Source organism: Jaculus jaculus, chromosome 14, assembly GCF_020740685.1.
Source record: "Jaculus jaculus isolate mJacJac1 chromosome 14, mJacJac1.mat.Y.cur, whole genome shotgun sequence".
Lineage (NCBI taxonomy): Eukaryota > Metazoa > Chordata > Mammalia > Rodentia > Dipodidae > Jaculus > Jaculus jaculus.
The window spans coordinates 23,053,432-23,067,288 of record NC_059115.1 but is presented as its reverse complement, the minus strand read 5'-3'; the positions used below and the strand labels follow the sequence as shown (position 1 = coordinate 23,067,288).

The 13,857-nt window shown below is 50.6% G+C and overlaps 1 protein-coding gene across 2 annotated transcripts in view; it reads right to left on the bottom strand.

The window, feature by feature from the left end:
* Nucleotides 1–13,857, bottom strand: part of Crmp1 (collapsin response mediator protein 1) — a 72,033-nt gene that overhangs the window by 5,654 nt on the left and 52,522 nt on the right. For both annotated transcript variants that reach the window (XM_004669835.2, XM_004669834.3), the window contains exons 10-13: nt 12,396–12,537; nt 11,565–11,735; nt 5,666–5,845; nt 4,336–4,501 (exon numbers count right to left, since the gene is read on the bottom strand). In XM_004669835.2, the coding sequence (XP_004669892.2) occupies nt 4,336–4,501; nt 5,666–5,845; nt 11,565–11,735; nt 12,396–12,537 (659 nt within the window). The remainder of the gene's footprint in view (nt 1–4,335; nt 4,502–5,665; nt 5,846–11,564; nt 11,736–12,395; nt 12,538–13,857) is intronic.

The window sequence follows — 13,857 nt, the reverse complement described above, 5'->3', positions numbered from 1 at the left end:
TTCCAGGTCAGCCTGGGTAGAGCAAGACGCTACCTTGGGGAAAACAACTGGGAAATGGAGCCATGTTATATTCTTCACTGTCAGTAGGAAAGTACATTAATATTTTTCTTGAAGGTAGTTTGGCAGTGAATATAATTTTTAAATGCATGTTTCTTTTGACATAATAATTCCACTTTTGCAAGCTGGTCAGACTAGCCAGGTGGGTATAAAGATATATGTACAAAGATGGATGTTAGAAGCAATTTAAATATTGGTTAAAGAAATAAGTATATATTCTTTCAGTGGATTATGCTGCAGCATTTAAGTCAAGACTATAGATCAATTTGTTTGGTTAGAGAACCATGTCCATTTATATTGTGGTCTTGAAGATAATATCTAGATAACAACATATAGATAAATGCTGGAGTATAAACAATTTCCCAAAAGACCTCCATTTAGAACATTTCTCAAACATGTCAATTGTTTATGTTTTGGTTTAAGCTTTAGGCAAATTCTTAGGAACTGTTAATGCCGAGATTTGTGTTTTAAAACTAAAACCTCTTTACCTCTCCTTAGCTAAGACTGAGTCTACGGCCCCACACTTGCTAGGTCAGCTCCCTACCCCTGGGCTACATCTCTACTTATTCCTCCTTACTGGGTTTCCCGTACTCTAGTAGAATTTGCCACATCTTAATTACTCTGCTCGCCTCTCCTACTTAAGTTTCAGCTGGGTCAAGTTGAAGACTGTCTCTAGCTTCGACCATAGCCTGACTTTGGTTCTATCCAAACACCACTCTGCTCCCCTCACTCAGTATGTGAAGTGGTGTGCTGTGCTCGTGGTGGTGGGGGTGGTACCTGATGTGTGGTGCTCGTGAGGTGACCACTGACCCAGGTGGGGAGCATCCCCACTGCAGCCCTGGCGGTGGTATGTGCGGTGGAACACTTATGAAGCAGGTGGGGATCCGGTTTAGGAGCACAGAAGCCACAGTGACCAAAGGGTCAGGGTCACAGCTGGTCCCATTATGGCAGTGACTCTGGGTGTGGGCAGACAGGGAGTGTTTATGACAGCCAGGAACCAATGCTCAGGCATATTTCCAGATCTGGGGCAGAAGTGTCTCTGCTGCAATGGTCTCCAGTGTCTATGGTACAGACTTGTAGAGCGTCCTGCACTGCGGTCCAGAGCGTGGCTGCGTGTGGAGCGGCAATGCCTCCATTACCCATGGTGAAGGCTTGCTCTCAGCTCTGCAGTGTGTGTGACACGCAGGAAATGGAGGGCAGGCTGGGAGCTGGCATCTGAGCCACAGGCATGAGAAGGATGAAGCATGAACACAGGCTTGAGGCGACGCCAAAGCCTCTGTGGGGAATGCCTGCTGTAGTGGTGACTAAGACCTGCTGGTGGACCCCTGAGAGCAGGCCACGGGGTTGGCTGAGGAGCTCTAAGGGAGGGTCAACTCTACTGTGATGTCTCCTGGGAGACTGTGTGCAGAGGCTGCTGACAACCTCTGTAGACCAGGCCAAAGTGTCACAGCACCCATCAGGTAGCTGATCCCGACAGCTCCATCTTGACCATCTCTAGACATTTCAGGTGCCATCTCCCAGCAACCCTGTCTGTGCGATATTCTCCATTCTTGTCCGTGTGTGTGTGTGTGTGTGTGCGCGCGCGCGCGTGCATACTATCGCAACTGGACTCTTGAGGACTCTCAGGGCTATTGACAGACGCTGGCAACACTGCCTACAAGAGGATGAATCCTGCTGTTTCCTAATCTGCCACCTTCCTTGTATGACTTTTTCTTATTCCTCAGCTGTGGGTGGGTGGGTGTGTGCACACGCGTGCATACATACGTGTGTGTGTGCTCTTCTGGCTGAATAATTTCAAATGACCTACTGACCTAGTCCACGTTTGCTTAAGACTTTCTTCTGTTTGATGAAGTCTCCTCTGGAGACTCTACAGTGAATGTAAATTTGTTTTTTCAAGATAGGATCTTGCCGGGAATTCACTATGTACTCTCAGGGTGGCCTCAAACTCATGGTGATCCTCTTACCTCTGCCCCCCAGTGCTGGGATTAAGGGTGTGCACCACCACACCCAGCCAATTTTTTGTATTCTTCAGCCCCAAATTTCTCCTGACTCTGTTATGTTTTCTATGGCTTAAAAAAAAAAAATCTGAGCCGGGCGTTGTGGCGCATGCCTTTAATCCCAGCACTCGGGAGGCAGAGGTAGGAGGATCTCCGACAGTTCGAGGCCACCCTAAGACTACATAGTGAATTCCAGGTCAGCCTGAGCCAGAGTGAGACCCTACCTCGAAAAACCAAAAAAAAAAAAAAAAAAAAAAAAAAATCTGTCTACGTCTGTTGTGCCATGAGCCCTCAGAGCAGCTTGCTGCCCAGCTATGCAAGACAGAAGCCAATCCCTTTAATGGCCTCCCCAAAAGCAAGAGCATTCAATACATCCAACTCTTTCCTTTTCCAGGAAGAACTTGAGAGTTTGGAGTTTTCTCCCACTGGTTCACACTGAGATGGGGACTGAGATTGTATTAACCTAAACTTCCCTTGTTCTCAGTAACCTGAGCTGTGGCCAGTGCTTTGACCAAGGCAAGACGAAGTCTCATTCTCTGGGAGCCAGAGGGGGACTATGGTAGGGAAGGCCGCAGAAACAGTTTATGCTTGTGTTTAGAGCACACAACATAGTGATGCGGGTACTTTACCCACAATACGCAGATGAGGAATTTTGAGTCCCAGCCAGTACTTCCTGGGAGGGGGCACAGATATTAGGTAGGGAACCCAAACTTCTTCCAAGTCCACCCTCTAGATAGTGCCCTGTGCCTCAGTGGTGGTTTGTATATGATATATGTGCACACACACACATTCTTGTGTGTACGTGCAGACTAGTCAATGCCCCTCAGACCCTGACCCTACTACGCTTGTCAGCATGAGAGCTTGGTTTAGAGCACAGATTTTATTTTCTCTGCTTGTCTCACTGGCAGCCATTTTTCCTTGTGGTGATCCCGGAACTGGGCGTACCACTTACCGCCTGTCCCTTCATAACCCATCGCCCTGTGCTGGCTGCGTCCCTGTGTTCTGAAGATACCTGCTGGACAACTGGCTGTGCTGCCACATGTGCTATAGTGACGTTACTGCTGATGTGGGAAATGAGCCGCGCCGCTGAGCAGACGCTGGCACTGGGTACCCTGCTGTGAGACCCTGCAGGCAGTGCAGTGGGCTTCAGAAAGGACTGCCCACTCAGCTGGAGGAGAGGTCGAGCCCTTCTGCACCCTCCTTATTTCAGGTTGCCCTTGTTCTGAGAGGGACTCTGTGAGCACAGCTAGTGACAGATCTGCAGTCTTTAGCTACCTCACACATCCAGAGGGACCAATGCAAACTCTGAGTAACCCAGGTCCCTCAAGGCTCTTGCCACCATGGAAAGGAGCCAGTTGTGTTACGGGCGTGAAGTAAGATGCTTGGGTAGTTTGTACAGTCACAAGACTCACACTCAGTGATTCACACTCCTGAAAAGGCTCATGGAGAAGGAGAAGGCCTGGGACCTCCGGCTCTGCACTCACTGTAATCCCCCTACGGGGGCCTGCCAGCTCATAGTGTAAACAGAAATTCTGCCATTCTCTCTGTTCCTGCCACCCTCTCTGGTGTAAGCACATCGTCTTTTCTGATTGGCCCCTGACCACCTGCAGCCCGCTGCCAGCTTCATGTAGCTTTTGTAAAATGTAGTTCTTATACAGTTCTCACACTTTTTAAATAGTTCCTGTGGCTCAGTGAGCCTAAGACATTTACTATCTAGCTTTTAGGAAAAATCTGACAGAAATCTGACAGCCCCTGCCACACTCTGGATCCCGAGCCACCAGCGCGACCAGCGCTACCACGTCGAAGGAGTCCTGTGCAGTTACGCTGGTGCTTACGTGTGCCCTCACGTGGCCATTCCCCCAGGGCCCGTCAACAGTAGACTGTGTTCACAAACAGCTACTGAGCACCAAGTCCAGGGGCTTTGATGCTGGATTTTGAAAGCCTTCAGCTGGCCCTATGAACATAGGAACAATAGCCCTGTGCACACAGGGAGGGCGTGGGGAGGGAAGGACAGGGCACAGAGCAGGTGTCCAGCAGGTAACAGTGCCCCCACCTCACATCCTAAGCTCCATGTTAGCTTGATGATGAGAGTAAAACCCTGTCCCGGTGAGCTGATGCTTCCTTGCAAAGGTCAAGAGTCAACATGACAACCCCGTTTTGTGGCCTCTCTGATCTCAGGAGGACACGGTAAGGGGATGCCCATCCCTCCATGCTCCTCGGTGAGACCACGTGTCCCTTTCCACGGGAGCCCAGCAGAGCAGCGGGGCTGCCACGTGCATACCTGATAAGCTGAAGTTGGACTGGTGGAGGTTCCTGATGGGCGGGGGCTGGTGTTTGGAAGGTGAAGATTTGGCAGAAGGGGCAGGAGTTGCGTGTTTAGGTGTAGCTGGTACTTCATACACGGGGCCATCGTACATGCCCCTGGAAACCCCGTGTAATCCAGAAACCTAGATGAAGAGTTCGGGGACCATCAGCACTTGTCTGAACCTTCAGCCCAGGAGGGATGGAGCCCCTCCCACAAGAGATGAACCCGATGCCATCCAGATATGCAGGGACACATGCCCCATGAGGTACACCCCAAATACTACACACATACGCCCCATCACATACAGCCCACATACCACATACTCATGCTCACATACGCCACACTTACACAATCACACAGGCACATACCACACGATACAATACAGGTGCTTAGACACATGCACACACATAGATATAGACACACAGTTTCATGCCGAAGAACCTCAAATCCACTTCCAAGAAATTACCTCCCCTGACACTCCCTCCTCCCCCACTAGGCCCCTGAGGCCCCAACTGTAGCATCTAAGGGTCAGGCTTCCTGTTTTTACAGAGTCCACAGACACTGAGGAGTTGGGATGTGGCAGATGGTTTGGTTCTGGAAAGGGGGATAGGGACGGGGTGATGAGGAGGGCAGTGGGTTCAGGCCACTGCAAGGAGCCCTCAGGGCTGGGTGCTAACCCTTGGAAGGACAGGCCCATGACCACCCTTGGGGAGGGGCTGCCTACCAGATGAAAGAAAATCCAGATACCAAGAAGCTGCCAGCCACAGAACTGTTGCAGGGATTGCCAGCCTGCTGCCGACCCGAGCAGCCCAGGCAGCTTGAGTAAAGGCACAGCAGGTGGCACTGGCAGCCTCAGAGAACAGGTGAGGTGTACCCAGGGACTGGTGCGGCATCCAACAAAACCAGTGGTGGCAGGTGAGGGTGCCCTGACCCCAGCCTATTCTACAGCAGGCAGGCTCATTCTTACACCAGGTCCAAAGACCTAGCCTTGAACATGACGGTGAACACACTCACTGTCCCCCTGACTACCAGGGTCTCCAGGATCCTGTGGTTTCCCTCAGCCTACTTCCCGGCCTTCCCTCAGTCACCACCCTGCCCCTGAGATCAGAATGGCCAGACACAGGTTCCATCTAGGCCCTGGCTCCCAGACTGGCTCGTCCTTGGTCCCAGGCATGGGAATAGGGGCTCCTGAGCAAGGTCTGGTTGGATGCTCACTCCTGGCCTTGGTGAGCCTACTTCACAGACAAAACCCAGGCACACGTGCACTCTGGCGCAGCAGGAGGAGTCCGCGAACAGGCCTGCTCACCTTGTTCCTGATCTTGATGCGCTGGTAGAGGTGCTCGGGGAACGGCTTCCGCGGGATGAAGCGGCCCATGCCCTTGCTGACGCTGATGTTTCCGTCCTCAAAGACGATCTTGCCCTGGCTGATCACCACCAGGGGTGAGCCATGGCACTCCATGCCTTCAAAGATGTTGTACTCCACTGTCTGCAGGCCCAGGAAGCACAGCGTTACCTCTTCGACGCCTTCCGGGACTGCCCCTGAACTACCCGGGTCACCTGTCACAGGACTGTGTCTGCGACATCGTGAGCATCCCCCACGGCTTTACTTCTTCCCTGAAAGCATCTGACTGAGGGCCTTATGGTGTCCCACTGTGTGCTTTACAAAGCTCACTGGACACCTCCAGGCTGGGCCAGGGCTGGAGCTTCACATGACCAGGTCAGGGCGGCTCCTGAGCCTCATGGATGGAAATGGCGCCCTCTAAGGACAGACGTGGAAGTTTCTCTTGGGCAGGGAAAGCCATTTAAAATTAAATTACAAGGTCAAAGGATATGGGCTCCCTTACAGCATTTCATGGCCGAACTGTTCCCAAGGGGTGAGACCAGTCAGCGCTGCTGGACAGAGGAAGAGGATCATCTCGTGCTTCCCGTCATAGCACAGGCAATGTCAGCTGGCTGCTGTGCTCACAGACAACACTACTCTAAGATCATGGACTCCGTTTGCCACTTCTGAACTGGATATGCGAGCCTATCTGGTAACTACCACTAGCCTATGGCTTTCCACTTGGCATTTTAGTATTTTTGTGGAAATGGACCATAAAAAATGAACTGTGAGATTGAAATATAAGAATGAACTATGAGAAACTTTGGGAATACTCCTTATGGACCTTACAAATAACTTTTATGAGAATATTGCTGTGAGATGCTTTTGCTGCTAAGTTCCCTTCTTGCAAGTGCTCTGAAGTTAATCTTACAATCAAGTACTTAGCCTGCCTAGAATCATGTAATCTGGCTTGTGACACCTCAGTTTCCCTTTGCCCTGAGTGGGACAGGGGACCAATCGACAAGGAATGCTCTTTGCCCTACTGCCTCATTGACTGGTTGTGCTCCTGACTCAGGACAGTGTGTGCCTGTGGGAGACAGAGTGACTGCCAGTGAGAGCAACGCATGGTCAAAGTAAGGAACTGCCCACAGGACTGTTCTGCACAGAAGGTGGGCTCCGAGTGTCAGCACTGGTGAATGGTGAGTGTGTGTGTGTGTGTGTGTGTGTCAGCACTGGTGAGTGGTGAGTGAGTGAGTGAGAGAGTGTGTGTGTGTGTGTGTGTGTGTGTGTGTGTGTGTGAGCACTGGTGAGTGGTGTGTGTGTTCTGGGTCAGCAAATTTCACTAGTCCGGCCCCTACATCCTTTCACATGTTTAAGGAATTTGTTAAAGTTCCTTGCTCCTCACTCATGTAATGCCGATTCCTCACTCACATGTGGTCTGTCCTTTGCTCACATAATACTAATTCCTCATGTAGTGCTGGTTTCTACTTTTCAGTGAAAACACCAGTGAGGGCTGGAGTGATAGCTTAGTGGTTAAGGCACTGGCCTGCAAAGCCTAAAGACCCACATTCCCCAGTGCCACGTAAGCCAGATGCACAAGGTGGTACGTGTGTCTGGAGTTCATTTCAATGGCTAGAGGCCCTGGCACTCCTATTATCTCTCCCTCTCTCTGCATCTCTCTCTTAAATGAATAAAACATAAGAAATAAACAGAAGACACTAATGACTATCAGCCAGAGCAACAGCCACAGGGACCTCAGCAGCAGTGGCAGCAGCAGAAGCAGCTGGTCCACTCATGGGTAAACAAATCCAAGAGCCACTTTCTTTAATCCCAAGACAGTGCCCTACCTGAGTATTTTTTTAGTATCATGAAAGTAGACCGTGTGTGTAAAGAGCAGGGCAGAGGCAGACCCTTCTGAATCAGGGGCTCTATTTCTAACCTGACTGACAGACATCTGCTCTATCCCGGCTGTGCCCTTTATGACAAACTAAATGTATAATACGTGGCTGGCCTGTTTTTCTAGTTCTTTTCCTCAGGCCACACTATCTGGAGTACTGTAGTAACTAGGATGGCCTCTTTCCTTTTCCGTTTGTTGAAGAACATGTTGGCTAGTCCCACCAAGAGCTCTGCCTTCCTGCGACAGCAGCGCTCTGCGGAGCGCTCAGAGGCTCAAGGCCAGCCTGCGGGTTCGATTAGAAAGAATAGGCACTGCAGAGACTTACTGTGGCAGTCCTGCATGTGCAAATCTGCAGGTTACAGATTCCATCCTATTCTATAAAATGGTACTTAATTGTAGCAAGAAAGCTACAAATCCATTACACAACTGACGGTGATTGGCAGATCTTCTAGTTGAGACTTTTAGGTGCATTCTTGGGGTTTTTAGGCAATGTGCTGGCATACTGAGTCTCCTGCTACACAGAAACTTAGAACTGTCTGGAAAGATGAATGTGGAGGAAGCCACTTTCCCACCAGCCGTAGTGACCACCTGCACCTGGGGCACAGAGAAGGCTCACTGTTCCCACCCTCAGGCAAAGCAAGGTAGGCTGTGGCAAAATTCCTCAGCTGGGGGATTAACTCCTAGAGGAGTTAATAATATTTCTCATAAATGTCATATTCTGTGTCAACTACATGGAATTTACTAGCTAGTGACTTCTACTTTTTAATTTTTCATTTTTTATATTTATTTACTTAGAGAAAGAGGGAGGGAGAGAGAGAGTGGGCGTGCCAGGGCCTCCAGCCACTGCAAATGACGTCCAGATGCATGTGTCCACTTGTGCATCTGGCTAACGTGGGTCCTGGGGAATCGAATCTGGGTCCTTTGGCTTTGCAGGCAAACGCCTTAACCACTAAGCCATGCCTCCAACCCATAGTGACTTCTTTTCTAACAAGTGGTACATGAACCATTTAGAAGAGTCACAAGAACAAAGGGTCCTGATTCTTTTTTAATTGCTGCTTCCTAAACCCAAGTTCCTACTTCCCTTCCAAAGGAGGCTATTGTCAATTTCTTGTATAGTCTTTTTAAGTTTTATTTATTTATTTGCATGTGTGCGTGTAAATGTGTACGTCAGGGTCTCCTGCCACTGCAAATGAATGCCCATCCAGCTTTATGTAGGTGGCTAGGGAACTGAAGCCAGGCTAACAGGCTCTGCAAGCAAGTAGACTGCTGTGCTATCTCTCAGCTCTCTTTTGTTTTTTCTTTTTTGTTGTTGTTTTTCGAGATAGGGTCTCACTCTAGCCCAGGCTGACCTGGAATTCACTATGGAGTCTCAGGGTGCCCTCAAACTCACCGGGATCCTCCTACCTCTGCCTCCCCAGTGCTGGGATTAAAGGCGTGCGCCACCACACCCAGCTCAGCTCTCTTTTGAATGTATCAACAAAATGCAGAATAGCAACACAATGGAATGTGATTCGGCCACACAAAGGAAGAACTGCCCTATGCTACAGCTTTGAGAGCTGCTAAAACATTATTTCAACTGAAAGGAGCCAGTCCCAACAGGTCACATATTGTATTGTATTGCATATGCAGAATCCAAGATTGAGAAGAAAGTAGGTTAGTGGGTGCCGAGCTGGGAGAAGAGGAATAGGAGGGGCTGCAGCTGGTACAGGGTTTCTTGTAGGCTAATGGAACATCCTGGAATTAGAAAATCCTTCAATTACACTAAATAAAACCCACTGCACTTTATGCTCTACAAAGGTGAGATTTATGAGCTATGAATGACATCTCAATTTAAAAAAAACAACACACACAGACTGCAGGAAAACAGCATGCAGCAATCCCTATGACAAGGCAATTTGAAGAAACCCTTTTCTATCAAGATAATGAGAAAAGTCATGTATGTTTTTATTGAGAAGACTTTAAAAATTGGCCACCTATCAACATGATCCCTCTGTAATGATTAATATTTATGGTTTTTAATTTTTTTACAGTGTCTCCTACAGCATTTTCAACCCATGCATTGAGAAGGGCTAATCTTCCCCAGTGGGCAGTGGCATTGTCCTGGACAGCGGGTGGAGCGAAGGGAGTCCTCTGCCCAAACCACTCCTGGGATCCTGAACTGTCTGGCCCAAGAGAACACCTCTCTGAGTTTACCTGACCCCAAAACAACAACCTACAGAGGGGTACCTGCAGGCAGGCCTGACAGTCTGCTGTGGGTGAAATGGGAAGTAACCGTGTTTGGAAATGGGGTCACAGTAGATGGGACTAGTTATAAGAAGTTGAAAAGGCAGCGTGGTGACACACAGGAGGCCAAAGCAAGAAGGTTCTAAGTTCAAGGCTACCCTGGGCAATAGAGACAGGGCCGGTCTCAAAACACAAAACAAAACAGAGTTAACACTGCAAAAGGACAGCCTTATGGTGACAGGAGTGGAAATTGGAGTGTTCCCTTATCTACAGGCCTCAGATGCAGAGGACCAAGTGCTGGAAGTCAGCACCAGTGGAGGGGCACGGAGTAGGAATACACCTTGGCAGGGTGGTCCTGCCAAATAACCCCTTCACATCATACCTCTGGCCCCCAGAACCAAGAGAGCAGAAACCGGCGTTGATAAACCCTTCCAACTTCCATACCTGGTTGCGGCAGCCACTGGGAAGTAACCCAGGTACTCTTCTGCCTGCGGCCTTACTATCAGTAACGAAGTCCCTAACTCAGAGGCTGGTGTGAGGAGCGAAAGACAGCGTGGAGAGTGCTGAGTGAGAACTTAGCAATGCCACTGGGCTGCGTATGACTGCTGGACTCATCCTGAACCCAGAGCCTTCCCTGGCTGCCAGCTGTTCACTGAAGTCGGAGAGCTGAGGCCTGGCTCGGCGGACCTCCAGGCATCTGCTCTGCGTGGCCTCAGAAGACCGACTCAAATGGCCACTGTCATCCCGGCTTGAAGCCCCTGGGCAGCAAGAGGCAGCTCAGCAGCGGGGGGGAAGAAAGGTGCTCACCCCTCATAGACAAGGCCCTGTCAACCACTCTCCCCCAGCTCCCCCAGAGGGCACGCATATGACAGCACGGGTGACTGCTAATGACATCCTCAGGTGCCCTGCTGGCCTGTGAATGTGAAAGGGGCACAGAAGCATCTTGAGAGGACCCTGAGCAACAGTCTTCCTCACCCCACCATGGGGATGGGGGCCGGGCACAGCAGGGAGTGTAGTCAGGGAACACTTTGTGTGTGTGCATGACCGTGTATGTGTACATACATGCATGTTCCTGTGTGGGGGTGCATGTGTGTGCTAACATGTGCATGTGTGTTAATGTGTGCATTGGGAGGCCAGGGGACAACCTCAGGTGTCATTCCTTTAGGTGCCATCCACCATTTGTTTGAGATAAGAGTCTCCAATTGCCTGAAGCTCAAGGCCAGATTGTGCCCTCTCGTGTCTTGAGTGTGCATATGAATCTGGACTCAAGATCTCAGGGTCACACCACCAGCACTGGAGCCCTCGAGGGATGCTTAGCACATCTGCAGGATGTGTTCTACAGAGCTGCGTGACTCCAACCCACGGCCTGGGGGCTGCCTGGGGCTGGGCTGGGTGGACGTGCACGCTTTCTTGGCTAGCTGGTAGCAGCAGGTCCCAAGAACGGGCGGGAAGTTTGTGATTTTTAAGATGGGTTCTTTTCCTGAAGAACCATGAAGCAGCTTCCCTTCTGTAGGCCTGGGGCACTCTGGGTGCCGGCTGAGAAAGCTCATGCCGGTGCTATGGGCACGGTGAAGGGCACGACTGGTGGCAGCGTAGCTGACCTGCTCAAAGCTCTTCTCGGGATGGCAGAGGTTTGAGCACTGACTCATGCTGCAGCTCGGAGCGGGAAAACCCTACGCTGTTTTTAACCAGAGGCTTCTAAAATGGCTGCCAAGGCAGTGTCCCCCTCCAAGTGAGGCACATCACGGGAAGGACGGGACTTACAGACTTGTGGCTTTTAGCTGTTATAGTCTTCATTTTGTCAGGATCCCAGATGACCACGTCAGCATCTGAGCCCACAGCGATCCGCCCTTTCCTCGGGTACAGGTTAAAGATCTTGGCTGCATTGGTGCTGGTGACAGCCACAAACTGGTTCTCATCCATCTTGCCAGTGGCCTGAAGGGAAAAGGCCTGCAGTGAGGAGGACAGCACAGGGCCACGGCCCAGGCCTGTCCACAGGACCCTCCTCTTCTCCAGATGGGATCCAGCCACCCTCCAAAGCACAGGGCCTGGCCCACCCGAGCATCAGTGGAAGTGCAGGGGATCCTGGTGCTGACACGAGAGATCCCCTGTGACAGCATGTCAGAGCCCCGGGGCCCATGCTTTATGAAGCAAAATCCTCTGGTTTATTAGACTAGCTAGAGGCTTCCTTTACAATGGGAATTCTCTGAACTCACTCACTCCAGCTCCAAATATATCTGCACACACACAGTTCACAAAACCATGCAGCAGGACTGAGACACCACTGAGATTACTTTCTTGTGAGCCACACCTGTCCTCCTGTGCCCACCCCCACTTCTGCCTCCAGGTAAGAAAGGAAGATTTAAAAGCTCTCAGAGGGCTGGAGGGATAGGTTCATGGTTAAGGCGTTTGCCTGCAAAGCCAAAGGACCCTGGTTCTATTCCCCAGGACCCATGTTAGCCAGATGCATAAGGGGGCACATGCGTCTAGAGTTCATTTGCAAAATATTTAAAAGCCCTGAGAGCACACCACACTGCCTTGGGCAAGGCTGAATGTTGTTAGAATATCACGGGAGTAACACAAGGGACAGCTTACCACCGCCTTGTCCCAAACCACAGTCATCCGCTCCTCTATGCCATTGACGCCTTCGGGGATCAAGGTAAAGTTGTCCTTACCCACCGCCTTCTGGGCGGTGCTATAGGGACAGTGGCCACTGCCTGTGACCTGCAGGTCTCCACTGGGAAGGATAGAAATAAGCATAGGTCAGAACTGCAATCACTTTGGACAGCAAATGATGACCGGCCACCAGCACAGCTTTAGTGCCTCAAACCTCAGAGGATTTGGGGGAGGTCTCTGAGTGAGACAATGGATACTACAAATGTGATCACAGCATTTTTAAAGAAAAAAACATTATGACAGTTAATAAGGGAGTACAAGTGAATAAACTCATAAACCAATGGGTCAGATCAAAGCCTGCCTGTTTCCACAAGGCACCCATCTGCACTCCTGGCCTCGTGTCTGCATGTCCTGGGAGTCACACACACTTAACATCCCATTCCTTGGTGCTAGTAAAGTGAGGTGACCTGTCCACCTCAGAGGTCTAGGACATGTTCATCACCTGGAGGATGTGCTCAAGGGTTATCTGCACCCCTTTATTAGCAAACGCACATTGCACACTTACCATGCGCCTGGCATGGTATGTGGCAGTGTGCTGCACCCAGACCAGAAGAGAAGGGTCCTGCCTTCCTAGCGCGCACTTCCTGCCAGGCTAGGAAGCAAGCAGACCAGCGCTGTGCTGCAGGAACAAGTGTCGGGCATGGGGGGGAGTGCTGTGTGGGATGATCAGAAAACCCCTGGCTGCGAAGAACCTTTCAGCAAAGATCTGAAAGCAGGAAAGGAGCAAGCCATTTGACATGTGAAAGAGAGCTAGACTGAGCGAGTGGGCACAAAGGCCATGAGACACAACCCTGCCCAGAAGTCAGTCAGCCCAGGGCCAGTGGGCTGGACCAAGAGAGCCAAGGGCAGAGACAGCCAGGCAAGGTCATTCCAGAAAGAGTGCAGATGGGAGGCGAGTTAGGGAGTGAAGGGAGACCAGTTCTCTCTGCTCTGTGGGCTTCACTTTGGGAGGAGAAATCACTGGTGTGTCCTCATAGAGGGCAGACTTATTCTGATGAACTTTTTTATTTTTTTTATTTTTTTATTTTTGAAGTAGGGTCTCGCTTTAGCCCAGGCTGACCTTGAATTTTCTATGTGGCCTTGTACTCACGGTGATTCTCCTACCTCTGCCTCCCAAGTGCTGGGATTAAAGGCGTGTGCCATTACACCTGGCTCTGATTAACATTTTTAATACAGGGTCTGCTATATATATATCCCAGGCCAGCCTTGAGCTGTATTGCTCAGGATGACCCTGAACTTCTGACCCTCCTGCCTCCACTTCCCAAGTACTGGCATCACAGGCTGTCACCCCACCAGTTTATTCAAAGCCTGGGATCAAACCTACGGCTTCCAGTATGTTGGGCAAGCACACTACCAACCGAGCTCCAGCCGCAGCCCCAGC